Source organism: Podarcis tiliguerta (genome assembly GCF_965153285.1).
Source record: "Podarcis tiliguerta genome assembly, chromosome: 2".
Classification (NCBI taxonomy): domain Eukaryota; kingdom Metazoa; phylum Chordata; class Lepidosauria; order Squamata; family Lacertidae; genus Podarcis; species Podarcis tiliguerta.
Window position 1 is genome coordinate 120,820,602 of NC_139535.1, and position 17,620 is coordinate 120,838,221.

Sequence of the window (17,620 nt, forward strand, 5' to 3'; positions counted from 1 at the left end):
GTGTGGACCCTTCTAAGCTATCCATGAACAAGGAATGGTGATTCCATACTCAGTGCCTGGTGTAGAAGCAGCTCTTGTCTCATAAGTTATTGTCCTGGGCCAGGGCGTGGCTAGCTGCTTGGGTGCCCGGTGCAGCGTGCGCGTCCTGGGGGTGGGGCTCGCTGCATGGACCCTCTCCACTACCTCCCCCTCAGCTGTAGGAAGAGGCGGTGGGCAGACGCAAGCCCCACGCTGCCGTTTCAGGCAGTGCCGAGCCTGCAGGCACTCAAGCCACCACGTCATTCCCAGGAGAGACGCGTGGCTCAAACACACTGCAGGCCCTGTGGTAAGTGCCGGCCCCCGTGGTGTGGTGCCCAGGTTTGACTGAACTAAAAAGTTTTGTGAGCCCATTTTTTTTAAAAAAAGTTTTAACTAATATTTTTGTCATTTTGTCACACCCCCCACACCCTGATGACACCCGGGGCGGTTCACCCACCCCTTCCTCTGCCACTGCCCTGGGCTATGACCACCCTAAATGAAGAAAGGTACCTACACAATCACTAACCATTACAAAAGCTGGCTCTGGGTCATGCATCACCTTCAACAAATGAAATGGATTCTCCTACAACCTGTGCCTACTTTATCAAGCAGTCTTTGACATCACCATTTCCCAGACAGTGGACCACTATGGGCCTCAGTCCACTTTCAGGTAGGTCTCCCTTTCAGCTCAGCGCCTCTTCCCTTGATGCCCCCTTGGGGTTGGATGGGTGCCAGCACCAGTGACTCCCCCCATACTGAGCAAAGGTGGCTGGGAGGGAGAGAAGGAAGGAAGGTTTCCTTCCTGTGAGAGGAAAAGGCCAGAGGAAGGAGGGCTGAAGGAAATTAGAATAAGAGATAAAAAGTTAATTTTAAAAATAACAACAGCAACAATAACTTGGGAGTAAAAATGACATTTATAGGAGGAATAAGTGAACATAATAGAATTAGGGAGAAGGGATGAAAAACACTAGTGGTTCATCAGAGATAAGAAGTGTGAAAGGAGAAGAAATCACAGAGGGGGCAGGGAAAACATTAAAAAACAAAACTTCTCCACTTAAAACCCTGTGACTGAGTCACCTTGCCTCCAGGGCTAATATCTGTACTTAGCTTGAGGAAAACTGAAGTATGAAACTCCTTGCCATGATAATTGCTCTGTCCAAGAAACTAGCAATTTCTAAAAAGTGCTATCAGCAGAAAATGCTGTCAGCAATTGTCAGCTGATTATGCTGAACTCTGCCTCCATCTTCCACCACTTTAGGATGCCACGCCCACCCCCACCCCCCCAATTTATGATGAGGGACAGCCATCGCTTTCAGCCCTGCCAAGTAGGCCTCGGGAGCAGAAAGTTTCAAAACTCTTGCTTGACATGTTTCAATTCACTCTGCTGGCCTGACTTGCCTCAGGGTTCTGGGCTCTGGCTGGGGACAAAATGATTTTAAAAATGGCCAGGGGTGGCCTTTGCAAAGGAGAATCTGCTGACTCTGTTTTCCTCATAATGTGTAGTTCTGCTCTCAGGCTCTGTGAAAGGTCAGTAGCAAATCTATGTGGAAGCAACTTAATTTCTTTGCTTGGACATTTTATCTTAATTTAAATTTATTTATCCCCTCTCCAACCCCCAACACCCAGCAAATTCAGAGATGGCTGGAAAATAAAAATAATGCAATAGATAAAATAGGATGTATTGCAGTAAGATTTTCCCCATAGTACTAACTATATATCACAGTATTGACCTTGCGCCACTAGTAAAGATTTGGCAGTCTTTCTCATGCATCTTTGGCATATCCAGAACCTGTGGGCATCTTTCTGCATCTTATGCTCCCATGGATAGATGTTGTTTTTTAGCCCCAAAGGAATTCTGTTTGTACACATGTGTAGGTGTGACATCCAAAGTCTGCAGCATTGCATTGCTTGAGGTCTGGAGGAGGACTAAGAAATGTTCTTCCTTACCTCTGCCCTGAGGATATAAACTCCTCAAATTTGTACACCTCCATCGGAAGCTCGTTTTTCTGCAGGTTCTGAATGAACTCCAGGTACTTTGCCCCAACCTTGTAGGGCTTGCAGATCTCAGTCAGGTTCTGGTATCCTGCAGGGATTCGCTCTGCCTGGGCTTTCTGGAACATGAACATCCTCAAGGTGACCTTAGGGAAACAAAATATGACCATAAATGACTTTTCGTCATTTGGAAGTTCAGAACTGGGATTTCTCCTAAATTCTCCTAAACAGTTAATTGATTAATAACTATTTTGAAAAGAACCCTAAATCTAGATATTATAGTTTTCATAAAAATGAAATTTAAATGTAATGTAAAGTTAGCTGAAAACTGCAGTCCTGGAGAAGGACCAAAGACACCTTTCTATTGGCTGCCACAATTATGGCATCACTTCTCTCATTCCACACCTCCTGCTGATGAAGTTTATAGCTATTCCGTGCTGGTTTCACTCTTGTTTTTTGCTTGAGAGCTCTGCTGTCAGCTGTTAGGGCTCAAAATCAGATTCCTACAACAAGCAAGATGAATGATATTAGAGGGAAGGAAGATGTGGGCTCTGTTCCTCAGCTGCTGTGTGTTTGTCTCCTGTTTTTCTTGTTCACCTGCTTTTACTTCGTTTTTCATCTGCTGGAAGCTTGCACAAGGTCACTTACATTCCTCCCTTTCTCTCACCTCACTTCAGCTACTCAGTGGTGTTTTGAAGCTGCCAGGCTGCCATAGCTGTGCCTCCTCCCCACCAGCAAGCTTCTTCTGAGTCCCTGGTGTTGCTGGGAAGGTGTTGCTATTTCCTTGTGCCTACAGATGCTCTCCAACAGCCACAGGCAGGCCAGGACCAGCCAAGGGCAGTGAGGCCTCCTGAAGACATGCACCCTCAGGAAGTGCCCCATGACACCAATCCTTGAGGCTGGCCCCATCTATGATGACGGTTGTCACACATACACATCATGAATAAGTGGAAGGAGGTTGAATCCATCCACCATCTCCATATCCCCACAACTCCTAGGCAGCCCAACTTCTGTCCACATCTCTTTTGAACGCCCAGCCAAGGAGGTTTTCCCCTTGCAACTTCGGAGATGGTCCAGACACCATACAGCACTGCTTCCATGGTCTCTCTTTCCACTTCAGTCTAGTTCTTTCCCTGGATGCTGTTTTCTGTCTTCTGCTCTCCACCCCTCCCCAAGCAAGCCCCCAAAGTCCTCCCCTCTAAAGTCTTCCTCATCTTGGGGCTTGGCTGCGGCAACTAGCAAAAGGAGACTAAAGGAGACTGAAACCCAAATAGAACAAGCTGCAAAATATATCGAGAATTGCTGGAGAAAGGGAACAGTGAAAATCATGTCAGCCAACAGGAGGTGTTTTCAATCTATTCTGTTGCTAGGCTCACTTTAAACTAAATGTTCCTGAAAACCATAGCAAGCAATGGTAATGATTCTTGTTCCTCCACCCACTGTGTAGTAATAGAATGCAATTCAGACTGATGCTGAAATCGGACAGTTGGAGGTGCCTGTTGTTTTTGAAAACTGCAAAATCAAACACAGGTTTTACCTGTTGGTTAATGATGGGAGCTGTAATTAAAATTCCAAGGCTCACAGGTGTCCATAGGCAAGCTGTTGTCTCTCAGTCTCTCCCCCCGCCCCGCCGCCCTCAAATACACAACAGGAGCAAAGCAATGTTGATCATCAGTGTCACAGGGTAATGCTTGCAAATTTATCTAAACACGTCAAAAGCAGGGTACAGTGGTATCTCTGGATGCGAACGGGATCCGCTCCAGAGTCCCGTTCACATCCTGAAGCGAATGCAACCCGCGTCTGTGTGTCGCGTGTCACGATTCACAGCTTCTGCGCAAGCGCGTGACATCATTTTGAGCGTCTGCACATGCGCAAGCAGCGAAACCCGGAAGTAACGTGTTCCGTTACTTCCGGGTCGCCGTGGAGAGCAACCCGAAAACGCTCAACCTGAAGCAACTTTAACCCAAGGTATGACTGTAAGTATAAGTTGATGGGATGCTGTCTATGAGTGTTCTGAGGACTTCACCTAAATGCCCTTTGCTGCAATACAGATAATCAGCATTACTTTCCCCGATCATTTCTCTCAAGCCTGTGCATTTCTCCAACTGCAGCAGCTGTGCAAGTCTCTCAAAAGTATTTTCCTTTGTGTGTTTGACCTGCCTGGCTCTTTCGTTCCGTTACTTATGTTGTTATTCCTCCTCCTTCCTACTTTTTCTCTCCCTTTCACTTCTTCATCTGTCCTTTTCCAATTCCCTTTTTCCCTTCCAAACGAAGGCCCAAAGTTCTGTTCTTGGCCTCTCATTGGAGAGCTGTTTCCCATCCTTCTCCAGACAGTTCCAGGTGAGGACTGAGAATCCAGCTGCCCTGTCTGACTCCCAGCAACAGGCATTCTGAGTAGATGAGCTCTGACAGGGGAGGGGGAACATTGCCAGTGGGCTGGTAGCCGTAGAAGCCTTGGCATCCACGAATTTGTCTAATCCTCTTTTAAAGGCATCCGGGTTGGTGGCCAACACTCTCTCCTGTGGGAGGGAGTTCCATAGTTTAACTCTGTGCTGCGTGAAGAAGGACTTTCTTTTGTCTGTCCTGAATCTTCCAATATTCAGCTTCATTGGATGTTGATGAGTTCTAGTGTTATGAGAGAGGGAGAAAAACTTTCTCTCTCCACTTTCTCTATGCCATGCATAATTTTATAAACTTCTGTCATGTCACCTCTTACTTGCCTTTTCTCTAAGTCAAAAAGGCCCAACTGCCACAACCTTTTCTCAAAGGGGAGTTGCCCTCTCCCCTTGATCATTTTATTCCCCTTTTCTGAGATTCTTCCAACAGAGCAGAACTGTACACAGTATTCCAAATGCGGTTGCACCATAGATTTGCAAAACCATTTATATTAAATAGTGGACAGTCAGACAAGCAGCACAGTATTTAACGGAAGCTGAACTGCAGCAGGATGGAAACAGTTATGACAAATGGAAATTGCTGCCTTCTTACATCCCTAGACCTTTCTGCACTCAAGTTTCCTGCCTCCCTTAATTGGTAGGTAATTAATTGGGGTGAGGCCTCCTTGAGTCACTTCTGTCTTTGCACCTGGAGAAGAGTAGGAAAGGGCCAGGGATATTCCCTCAGCACAGATCACGACTTACCCGCCTCAGCACCTCATCTCCTTGGTACACAAGTTTGCGAATGTGGGAGATGATTCTCTCCCTGACTTTCTCCAGTTCCTGCCGGTGGATGTTAGCATCATAGACGCAGCTTCGATAGACAACTTCCAGTTCCTGAACCTGTGGGCAGTGAAATAAAAACTGAGGGAAGGAATGGAAAGTGCTGACTTGGAGATGAAGGGGGTACTTAAAACTAAGCTGAAATCATACATGCAGTTTTAGTTTGAGGTTCATTGTCACATAGAAAAACGACGCTGTTTGTTGCAGCCTTCCTCTGATCCCTTTGTTAATTTCCTTTGGAGTTTCAAAGTCACTGGGCAAACCCCAAATTTCCTTCAATATCCACATTAGGCAATCGGCTTCTTGAGAGAGGTTACTCAGGGAGGTAGTTGATAAAAGTCTGAAGAGAGCAGCCAGAAAGTCATGCAATAACCATTTGGTTACACACAAGCTGAAATCTTCAAACAAAATTATTTATTATTATTATTATTATTATTATTATTTTGTTATTTGTACCCTGCCCATCTGACTGGGTTGCCCCAGCCACTCTAGGCAGCTTCCAACCAATATAAAAGCATAATAAAACACCAAACATAAAAAACTTCCCTAAACAGCTCTGCCTTCAGGTGTCTTCTAAAAGTCAGATAGTTGTTTATTTCTTTGACATCTGATGGGAGGGTGTTCCACAGGGTGGGTGCCACTACTGAGAAGGCCCTCTGCCTGGTTCCCTGCAACCTCACTGCTCGCAGTGAGGAACCAGCAGAAGACCCTCAGAGGAAGACTTCAGTGTCTGGGCTGAACAATGGGGGTGGAGATGCTCCTCCAGATATACTGGGCCAAGGCCGTTTAGGGCTTTAACACTTTGAATTGTGCTTGGAAACTCCTCTTCAGAGGAAAGGAGAAACAAAATTCTTCTGGACTGAAACTGCATTTCTTATTGTTAGAGTGACCTGTATATCTTCTGAGTTGACTTCTCCATTGAAATGTGTTACCTAGTGAATTATTTAAAGTCTGCACATGTAAATAGCCACCCAGAGTGGCTGGGGAAACCCAGTCAGCTATAAATTATATCTGGGTATAAATAATTTGTTGTTGTTGTTTTTGTTGTTGTTGTACTGGGAGCCCATCTAGATCCTTTAGGACCTGTGTTATATGGTCCCGGTGGCTACTCCCAGTCACCATTCTAGCTGCCACATTCTGGATTAGTTGTAGTTTTCAAATCACCTTCAAAGGTGATTGCAGTAGTCCAAGCGGGAGATAACTAGAACATGCACCACTCTGGTGAGACAGTCTGCGGACAGGGAGGGTCTCAGCCTGCATACCAGATGGAGCTGGTAGAAAGCTGCCCTGGACATATAATTGACCTGGGCCTCCATGGACAGCACTTAATAAAAGAATACAATAAAATACTGGCGTATTCTAAAGGGCCTTCTAGGCTTTGCAAACAAAACTGTTTATTACAGTCACAGATGTAGGGTGGAGTACAATCATTTAAAATCTATAAAACATTTTGGAGATCTAAAGAGAAGGTATATATAAAAGACTATAAAAATATAAAAGAAGCTAAAAGAAGGGTTAGGAGCATTAAATGGATAAGGGAAAGCATAAAGGTTTAGTATATAAAAGGCTATGACTACAAACAGACCAAAGATAATAGAGATTTTAACCAGCTAATGCACCCTGTCTTACCAGGGGTGACCAGACCAATAGGCCATCAACCTTTCTGTGTGAGCTGCTTTGCTGTCATTTGGTCTCCCATGCAGAGATCCTCCACACCCAGTTTTGTAGCCCACAAAAACTTGTCATTGGCCCTGTTTCCCAACTCACCTTTGGCATCTGAGTCTTTGCCACACATTTACAGGCTCTTCGTTAGGAGGACCTGAATTCCAAAATCCGAGGTCTGAACTAGACCCCAGATTGCAAATGACAAAGGGACAAACTGCATAGGCTTTAGGATCTCAGACTGATACCTTTGACTGCAGCTCATCACGACATCGACGCCGCTTCTCCAGTTGCTTGTTGCCGCTGCCTGCAGTGGTCTGCCATTCTTCTTCTGCTCTGGCACTTAGCACTTTGGCTTTCTCCAGATCCTCGCAGCGCTGGAGGTAGTGGAGCCGTGCCTTCTGCATCGAGGACCTGGAATCATTCTGCAATTGAAGGAGGAGTTACAAGGGCATGTCTGACCAGCTGTGGCTCTGGGTCATTTTTTCATTTAGAAGCTCAGACCTGCATTAGGAGGCATCTAGGGAGCTTTTCTTTCCTTCCTGATCAAAGTGCTAAAACCAAATTGCAATAACCTTTGGGAAAAAAGCACATTTTTGTGGATTTAAAGTGTGTTTCCCGGCTGTAACCCTTCTAAATCAGGCTTGAAAATATCTATAGGCTTAGTGGCCTTGGCAAGTAAAATTTGCTTCCAGTTGATGGAGCAGGAGAAGTATCCTACAACTGGAAGCCCCCCAGAGTGTCATAAATGACGATGGGCTCCTTGCCGCACTGCTTCCCACCCCAAAGAAAACCGCTGAATCAAAGCAAATGTCAATGAAGTTTTTTCCAGATTAATGCTTGCTTTGATTTATGGCTAGAGAGTGGATTTTCTGGGAGAAAGGGGTGGGTGAAGAGCAAAACCACTCAGACCCATGACTAGTAAGCAGGGGACAAGCAAAGAAACCCTCGGACCTATGCTTTTTAAAGTGTCTTTTAAGAAGCACAAGTCTGGATGAGCCCTGAAGGAGGTATCTCTGGGAACTGGGCAAGCAAAACCTTTTGTGAGCTAGTCACTAATTAGTAAAAACAAAAAGCTACATTGGAAGTAGCTCAACAGGGGTGGCCATCCAGCACTACTTGCAGATTCATTCTATATTTGTTATCGGCTTATCAGGCTTGGTTCCCCCCGTCCACACCATAGGAAACAGCAGCTGCACAAACAGCACCTCACAGGAGCACCTCACATTACACTTCTAATCACATTTAATAGACATGGAGGTAGAAGAGCAGCGGGAGAAGCAGGGGAAGTCAGTGCAATCTAAATACCAATAGACCAGCATATTTGAAATTATTCACTATATTGGGTGCATGCTATAATTCCTTTCAAAAACTTAGCAGCACTGAACAGCCTGTATCATGTGTTTTTCAATTGTCCTGGTGCTTAAACACTCACTGGCCAGAGCACAGGAAGGCAAAATCCAGCAGTGTTGCATTGAATTTTCATGAATATGTACTTCAGTATTATGCAAATGTAGATGACATGACTGTCAATGGGAGTTTGGTTGATTTGCTGTGTTCTACCAGATTCAGTACAGTGGTACCTCGGGTTACATATGCTTCAGGTTACATACGCTTCAGGTTACAGACTCCGCTAACCCAGAAATAGTACTCGGGTTAAGAACTTTGCTTCAGGATGAGAACAGAAATCATGCTCTGGTGGCACAGCATCAGCGGGAGGCCCCATTAGCTAAAGTGGTGCTTCAGGTTAAGAACAGTTTCAGGTTAAGAAAAGACTTCCGGAACGAATTAAGTACTTAACCCGAGGTACCACTGTAGTCTCCTAATGGGGTCTGTTATGCTGCAACCAGGGACAAAGCTTGCCTGGTCCATGGTGATTAGTTTGTGTAGGAAGATTTTTAGGCGGTTAGCCAGGATTGATGTGATTGATTGATTTATCAATGAGACTGGGCAGTATGATTCTATTTTGAGGCTATCTTTGGGTGGCTTTAGGATAGAAACTATTTTGGAAGAGGTTCAGGTTTTAGGGATGGGGAGCCCTTTTGTGATGTCGTTAAATAGGCAGGTCATGTAAGGCATCAGGGGTTCTTTGAATTTGTTGTAGAATTCTGCTGTATAGCTATCTGGGGCCTGGGGCTTTGTGTGGTTACAGGTTTTCGAATACTGTCTCTATTTCCTGTGGGGTGATAGGGCTGCGCATGAATTCTGGTTGGCATGGTCAGTCCTGTTAGGAATCTTCTGATTTCCTGTTGCGGGTTGCGGGAGGTGTATAGATTGGCGTAAAATTCAGTAGTAGTAGTAGTAATAAATTTATTATTTATACTCTGCCCATTTGGCTGGGTTTTCCCAGCCACTCTGGGTGGCTCCCAACAGAATATTAATAATAAAAGTGATAAAATATCAAACATTAAAAACTTCCCTAAACATGGCTGCCTTCAGATGTCTTCTAAAAGTCAGATAGTATTCAGCAAATTCTGAGGTTATTTCTTTGGTGGAGGATGTTATGTTACCATGTGTTTTTTATGTGACACAGTGTATTCTTATTCTGAGTGATCTTTTCCTGCATCTGTTTGCTAATAGTCTGGAGTTCTTCCCCCCATATTCGTAAAAGCGTTGTTTAGAATATAGGATGTTAATCATTGTTTTATTGATTTCTAGAAAATTTATTTTCCTTCTTTTTTGTTCTATGAGTTTAAGGAGTTTTTTTGGCTTCTGTTTGTTTGTAGTGTGATGAGAGGGTTGTAATGTCTTGTTCGAATTTATCAATTTTTGAGGAGGTTTTTTTTTTTTTAATGGATGCCCTCTTCTTTATGAAGGCTCCTCTGCTGACCGCTTTCATTGTGTCCCAAAGGAAGGGGGTTGTAATGTCAACCACATCATTGTCCTTAAAGCAGTTCTGGAGAGTTTTCAAGAGACTCTCTCTGGCTAGTTGGTTTGTGGTTAGGATGGGGCTGAAGGACCATGATGACTATTTTGAGGGTAGCTTCTACTGGGGCATGGTTTGTGATTTTAATGTTACCAATGTTTGCTGTTTCTACTGAGGGATCAGGCCTTGTGTGAGCAGAATGCTGTCCAATCTGGACATTGAGACAGGACAGGCCAGTCCCTCCCCCCATGGCAGCTGCAGCGGCATGGAGACCAGCCAAGCGGCACAGTTGGTGCTGGCGGTCCTCAGGAGCCCTGCACAGCTGTGGCACTCGCCATCTTGCCTTGCTGGAAGTCAACCATGTATGGCTTTTGATTAAAGTTGACAGAGAAAGGCATGTAATGCCTCTGAGAGCACCTCTGGCTACGGTCCTTGGGACGAAAAAGGATCACAGACCCTCCAAGTGTCTTTATTTTCCAGGGACATCCCTAATTTAGAGAAGCCATCCCGGTTTCTGATTTGATCCTGGTTGGAATGTCCCACTTTTCCTTAGAATATCCCTATTTTCATTGGAGAACTATTGGGGGGTATGGAGTTATCCAACCCCCGAGCCTCTGAAGGGAAGTTTTTTAATGTCTAGTGTTTTATTATATTTTTATATCTGTTGGAAGCTTCCCAGAGTGCTGGGGCAACCCCAGTAAGATGTGTGGGGTATAAATAGTCAAATTATCATTATGGAATGGGACATCCGTATTTTTTTTTTTTATTTTATTTATGCTTTCACAATATTCTACATTATTTGACTTCCCCACACACCCCTCCATGGGTTCCTTTTTACTCTTAGTTGTGCTACATATCTTTATACCCCTTTTAATTGATTTAGCTGCTGTTCATATATCTATTCTTACTTGGAGATTTATGTAACTGTTATACAGGTGAAACTCAGAAAATTAGAGTATCGTGGAAAAGTTCATTTATTTCAGTAATTCAACTTAAAAGGTGAAACTAATATATGAGATAGACTCATGACATGCAAAGCAAGATATGTCAAGCCTTTATTTTTTATAATTGTGATGATCATGGCGTACAGCTGATGAAAACCCCAAATTAACAATCTCAGAAAATTAGAATATTAAATGAAATCAGCAAAACAAGGATTGCAAATATTGGACCTCTGAGAAGTAGAAGCATGTATATATACTCAGTACTTGGTTTGGGCCCCTTTTGCATCCATTACTGCCTCAGTGCGGCGTGGCATGGATGCTATCAGCCTGTGGCACTGCTGAGGTGTTATGGAAGACCAGGATGCTTCAATAGCAGCCTTCAGCTCTACTGCATTGCTCGGTCTCATGTCTCTCATCTTTCTCTTGGCAATGCCCCATAGATTCTCTCTTTTTTTAAAAAAAATGATATTTATTCCAATTTTAACAAATACAGAAAAATTCTCTATGGGGTTCAGGTCAGGCAAGTTTGCTGGCCAATCAAGCACAGTAATCCCATGGGCATTGAACCAGGTGTTGGTACTTTTGGCAGTGTGGGCAGGTGCCAAAGTCCTGCTGGAAAATGAAGTCAGCATCCCCATAAAGCTCATCTGTGGAAGGAAGCATGAAGTGCTCCAAAATCTCCTGATAGATGGCTGTGTTGACTGTTGACTCTGGACTTAATGAAGCACAGTGGACCAACACCAGCTGATGACATGGCTCCCCAAATCAACACAGACTGTGGAAACTTCACACTGGACTTCAAGCATCTGGCATTGTGTGCCTCCCCACTATTCCTCCAGACTCTGGGTCCTTGGTTTCCAAATGAGATGCAAAAGCTGCTCTCATCAGAAATGAGATTTGAGTAGTTGATCATCACAATTATATTAGTTTCACCTTTTAAGTTGAATTACTGAAATAAATGAACTTTTCCACGATATTCTAATTTTCCGTGTTTCACCTGTAATTCTTTAAATATTCTCCAAAGTTTTCCCACTCGTCTCTTATGGTATGTTCATCCTGGCTTCTTATCTTTGCAGTCAATATTGCTAACGCCACATATTCTATTAACTTATTCTGCCAATCCTCTTTCGTTGGTCTGTTTTATCCTTCCACATTTGTACATAGGCTATTCTGGCTGCAACAGTTGCATAAAGAAAAAGATTTAATACATTCCTAGGTCTCTCAGCCTCTATTATACCCAAAAGGAATATCTCTGGGTCTTTTGGAAATGGCAACTTTAGCATTTTTTAAAATTTCTGTGTATATCTTCTCCCAATATTCCTTAACTTTCTTACATCCCTACCACATGTGTATACATGTCCCCTCTGTTTCTTTGCATTTCTAACACCCTTTTATACATTTTGACCAATTTACTTGGGGTGAGGCCCCCTTTTCTATTGGAGAAATATTGCAGGGTAAGGGATGACAGATAAGAAGACTTGAAAGTGTTGGTGAGACTGTCTTTCTTTGAGCACAGGGGTTACAGGGATGATGTGAACTTGCATGGAAGCCCTGGGACAAGCTCCTAGTCCAGGCATAGGCAAACTCGGCCCTCCAGATGTTTTGGGACTACAACTCCCATCATCCCTAGCTAACAGGACCAGTGGTCAGGGATGATGGGAGTTGTAGTCCCAAAACATCTGGAGGTCTGAGTTTGCCTATGCCTGTCCTAGTACTTCCCCAAGCCTCCACTTTCATATCAATCCCAGCATGCATTGCCCAGGAACCAGCTGAGAAATACTGCATGGCCCACGCCCACCTGAAAGGGGACTTCCCAGTGATTGCAGCTTTCCCCCCCCCCACCATGATCCTTTCCTAGATCTGCTCTTACCATCCTTTTCTGCTCCTTCTGCCACTGATCTTTGAATTCCTTCCGCCATTTCTCAATTTCATTCCTCTTCGCCCAAAGAGGCTGCAAGGCAAGGTGGGGTGCAGGAAGTGAGATCTCCAGCAGTAGGTTTCATTATTTACAAATCTATGGCATCCAGGAGACACCACGAGTGACCAAGGGACCTGGGCAAATCAGCAGAATGGATTGCAAGCCCAAGAGATATTTTAGTTGCTGCATTTGTAAAATGGTGTCTCATCTAAGCTGAGAAACACTGTACCTGATAGTATTCCTTCATTTGCAAAATCCCAGCCGTCTCTATGGCCAAGTTCCCTGCCCTGATGTCATGCTCCATGGTCATGGTGTACAGAGTCTGTAAGGGCATACAAGTCTGAAAAGACAAAAACACAGAGCCAATGGGTTCTAGGACTGAGAGTGTTGGGACTGGAAAAAGGATGTTTGGGTTCAAATCCCAACTTACAGGGAATGCTCAGGCTCCCTATTAGCACAGCGATGAAAGAAGACCTCCTATCTCACGTATGTGGCACTGCTCTGCCGGTTTCATTTGCTGGCTCAATGCAGTAACCATGGCATATGTGAACAGCTCACCCCGTGGATCACCCACGTAACGTGGCAAGTGTCCACATCAGCACTGCAACTGGCTTTCGAGACTTTTGAAGCACCAGAGCCAATCCACAAAACTAGCTGCATACCACACAGAAGTGGTTTTCAGCAACAACCCCTCTGCCTGCTTAAAGGAGAAAGCAGAGAATCAAGCTTTAGGAGTTCTAGCTGCAACTTAGCCCAGCCATATTAGAAGCTAGTGTCATGGCACTACGATACAGTCAAACCTCAATTGTCAAACGTAATCCACTCTGGAAGACCATTCGACTTCCGAAACGTCCGACAACCAAAAACTGAAAGCAGAAGCCTCAATACAATAGGGAAACTCAAAACGGAAGCCGTGTCAGAAGTTCAGCTTCTGAAAATTGTTTGAAAACCAGAACAGTTACTTCCGGGTCTTTGGCATTCGGGAGCCAAAGCATTTGAAAACGGAGCCATTTGAGAACAGAGGTTTGAGTGTACAACATAGAACAGGGACAGGGAACTGTGTGGTGCTCCAGATGTTGTTGGGCTCCAACTCTCATCAGTCCCCCCCCCCCAGGATGGCCAATGGTGAAGGATGGTGGGAGTCGCAATCCAGCAACACCTGGGGGTACCAGGTTGCCCATCCCTGACATACAGAGGATGCTGGTTGCTTCTCAGAGCTGCAGGAATGAAACAGACATGAAATTAATGCTAGTAGCATGGTGTAATGCACATAAGAGTTAATTTTGCTCTGTCAAGTAGAGAGGCTAGCTTTCAAGTGTGTCCATTAACTAGCTGGTGAGAACATAATACCAGAAAACAACAGTTGCCTTTGGGGGCTGCATTACTGGAAGTGGCACCTGGAGCACTTGCCCTTGCATGGGTGAATTCATCTTTATACGTACTGGGAAAATGGTACCTGTAAACGGGGGGGGGGGGGGGTTTACACACACACACCTTATAGATTTAGGCTCTGCATGGGAGAGAATAGCAAAGACCCTACAGATCAGACAACGTAGGGCAATACCGAAACTATTTCACACAGCCTGTGAAATGAAGTCCCAGAAGGGAGCAATTAGGAAACAATACCTGTGGGAAAATGGCACTCCTGCCAGCATCAGCGATCTTCAGGATGTTCTTTGCAAACTCAGTTTCTATGAACAGAAAACAACAATAGACTGAATTTCCAAAGGAAACATATAGTAGGAGCAGAGAGCTTCTTTCTATGTAGCCACAAAAACATGGGGCTTTGGAAAGATTCATGGAAAGAACTGTGTGTTGGAGTGTTGTGGGTATCAAGGAGTTAAACACTGTGCTTATTGGGAATGCTGACTCAGCAGCATGTGATGACTAAGCATCATGGGGCGTAGCCTAATCAATTCCTTGCCAGCTAGCATAAAGAGGCAAGGTTGTCTTCAGGTGATGGCTTCTCCTTGAATCTAATTCCACCTGTATCTTGTGTATCCTTAATGTACCAAGACTGCTTTACAATGCTGCAAGACTGCAACTGAATAAAGCCTTACTGAAAATCCAGCTGGATTCCCGAATGCTTCTTGTGGGGCTCTTGTATGTCGCAACACTGTGTACCCATTCTAATGTCATCTTCTGCTGCTGTTTTGGCCAGGATTGCTTGTGGGGACATTTTTTATGGCTGCCTAATGTGGAAATATATCACCTGGATTTTAACTTAAAAGAGTCTGTGTTAGAGGAGAGTTTGGAGGGTCTGCTGGCCTGTTTAGGTCATGGATAATGCAAAACCAGCCTCACCGTAATTCAGGCGTTTGTCAACCCAGGTCAAGAGTTCCTTGACGTATTTGCACCACATCTTGGCATAGCCTAGGGCTGCTTCCACGCCACCAGTGCACTTGATCAGCATCTCGTCGGCCTCTTCAGCTGAGAAAATTAATTTGCAGGTTTCAGGAAGCAGCTGCAGAAGAAGTCCCTGTGGCTGACCACCAGCACTCAGCAGCGTGAGGAGGCAAACAAGTCTCCATTGGTCAGGTGAAAGCCAGACTTGGTGTCCAGCCGCTCTGCTCATTGGACCACGGGAAGCCCATTGGCTTCCAGGAGACCAAACATCTTTACCAGCCTCTTGCTTTACTCTACCCCCCTCCTCCGCTGATTGGTGATTGGCCTTTTCAATCCCTGTAGCTTCTCCTTCCTTGTAACATGCACTGCCATTGTAACAAAGTGCCCCGTGTGTGTGTCTCTTGCAGCACCTGCTCCATGTCTTCCGCCTTCCTGATGCTTGCCTTGCTCCTGAGCAGACAAGCCTTTCTCTAGTTCACTAGCAGTGCTGCTACCTTCATCTCTTTGGATACTTCCAGATGGAGCCCTAATATTGTAAATAGGTTATTCAGATATCATTAAAGGGGTCATTGGCAACAGGTTTGTTGTTCTTGATCCAAGTTAAATGGGGTGGTGAAATATGGATTGGTATTTTGGATGCCAACCAAAACAGAGAAGGTCCTCAATAATATAAGAAACAACAGACAAAATCACAGGAACCTCTGGAAAGAATGACAGGGGTATAAAATCTTATTTGTAAGTGTCCAGCAACATTGGGAGGGATTTTCATACTTAAGGAGCACCAGTCTCCCAATGACTCATCCTTTGGACATGCCCTTCTTGTCATCTGTCTGTGCTACTGTTCTGGAACTAATGAGTTCTCCAACCTACAGTTTCATTTTTCTCCCTGGCAACTTGGTTCTTCAGCCAGGCTACCTAGCCAAAAAGACCAGTTCTCACAATGAGAGGCCTTTCTTCTGTAGGAGGGCAAAGGACCCCACCTGTGAGACATCACACTGAATGTCTGGCTTTTAAGAGTGTGTACATACTTAATAGTGATTGCTCTTAATTCCAGAGCACTTCCCTCTTTGACTCCCTTTAACATATGTCTTTAATACAGTAATGCTTAAACGTGACTTTGATCCCATGAATCAGTGAGTAGGAATCTGTCATTTAGGGTGGAAAAATCACAAAACCTAAGCAAGTTCTTCCAAGGCAAGGTTTGTTCCAACACCTGACCTACATAATCACATGCCTCCCAGGAAGGTCATCCTCATGTTGCCACCATTCAGCCATTAAACTGCCTCCAAACAGTTCTGAAACTAGAGAAAGGGGAGAGGGAGTGCCAGCAATCTCCTCCCCCTTCCAGATGGAAGTAGTGATGGGGGAAGCAACCAGAGAATGTGTTTCCTCACAACAGGTTGTGGGTAGCCATGCTGTTAAGTGAAAATATAACCAGAGGGTGGGCTTTTGTAATTAAAACAAACATAATTTAATTGACACATCCTCCATGAATTCATCAGATCCCCTTTTCAAAGCCATCTAAGCTACTGGTTATCGCCATATTGTGTGATGGTGAACTCCATAAATTAATTGTGTGTTTTGTGGAGAAGGACTTTCTTTTGTCTGTCCTGCATGTCCTGCCATTCATGATGCCAAAAACTTACAAGAGTCCTCAAGCCTAGCAGCAGATGTAAAATGACAGTGGCAATCCAAACTGAATTTGGCCACCTTTGTTTAACCTCCCTTGTCCTGTTACCTGACATGTTCCCTGGTTCTCCTGCTTCCGAACTTCCTTCACATTTATAGAAAGCTTCATCTGTCTGTGAAACAAAGAGAGGATAACATTTCTGAGAATGTTTTTAAATGGGCGAATACCCCCCAAATGCACAGCCCCCCATTTTAAAGCTTCATTTGGTCTGTTTAACACAACTACAGTGCTTTAGGGCTCTTCCAGCTTCTGTTTGCCCCATTGCTTTCTCGAGAGGAAACCCATTCTTCACACTGAATCAGAACAAAGGTCAACCAGGTTTTCTCCAGGTGGACATTGGCTCCCATTTAGCACTTAAAGAGGAAGTTTTCTTGGGGAAAGCAGCAGGGCAAGTGGAAACCCACTTGTGCTTTCTAGGAATGGGGCAAGTGGAAGTGTGGGCGAGCCCTTCATTTTGCCAAAGGGCATGAGGTGCAGACTGTGCACCTCAGACCCACCCACCCACATAATCTGCTTCTGATGCAAAAACTTGGGAAGAAGGAGATGGTCATAGCTGTCAACTTTTCCCTTTTCTTGCGAGGAATCCTATTCGGAATAAGGGAATTTCCCTTTTAAAAAAGGGAAACTTTGACAGCTATGCAGATGGTAGAAGGCAAGTAATAAAATCCCAAACCTCACAAGATAGCTGGAATATCCTGCAGTGTCGTCTCAGACACCTTTCACACCCTTCAAGCTAAAAAGTGATATTAAGCTAATTTCTCACTATTTGGGGATCCATAAGGATCTGTGCCTTGGATCCACAATTTTACACTATGGCAGCACTAGACCAAAGCACAGGATCTGTGATTTTTGCAGTCTTGTCAATGAGACAGATATGATTTGTGATTTAATGGTAATTTGGGAAGGAGGAGAAAACTTCTTTAAAAAATTATGCCGTTTCCAGTGTTTTGCTGGATCTTTGCACAC

At 44.5% G+C, this 17,620-nt stretch overlaps 1 protein-coding gene across 5 annotated transcripts in view; it reads right to left on the reverse strand.

Moving 5' to 3' along the window:
* GMIP (GEM interacting protein) overlaps positions 1–17,620 on the reverse strand; it is an 83,667-nt gene that overhangs the window by 22,561 nt on the left and 43,486 nt on the right. For all 5 annotated transcript variants that reach the window (XM_083428216.1, XM_083428218.1, XM_083428217.1 and 2 more), the window contains exons 4-11: positions 16,703–16,766; positions 14,923–15,048; positions 14,245–14,309; positions 12,848–12,958; positions 12,571–12,651; positions 7,139–7,315; positions 5,151–5,288; positions 1,966–2,156 (exon numbers count right to left, since the gene is read on the reverse strand). In XM_083428216.1, the coding sequence (XP_083284342.1) occupies positions 1,966–2,156; positions 5,151–5,288; positions 7,139–7,315; positions 12,571–12,651; positions 12,848–12,958; positions 14,245–14,309; positions 14,923–15,048; positions 16,703–16,766 (953 nt within the window). The remainder of the gene's footprint in view (positions 1–1,965; positions 2,157–5,150; positions 5,289–7,138; positions 7,316–12,570; positions 12,652–12,847; positions 12,959–14,244; positions 14,310–14,922; positions 15,049–16,702; positions 16,767–17,620) is intronic.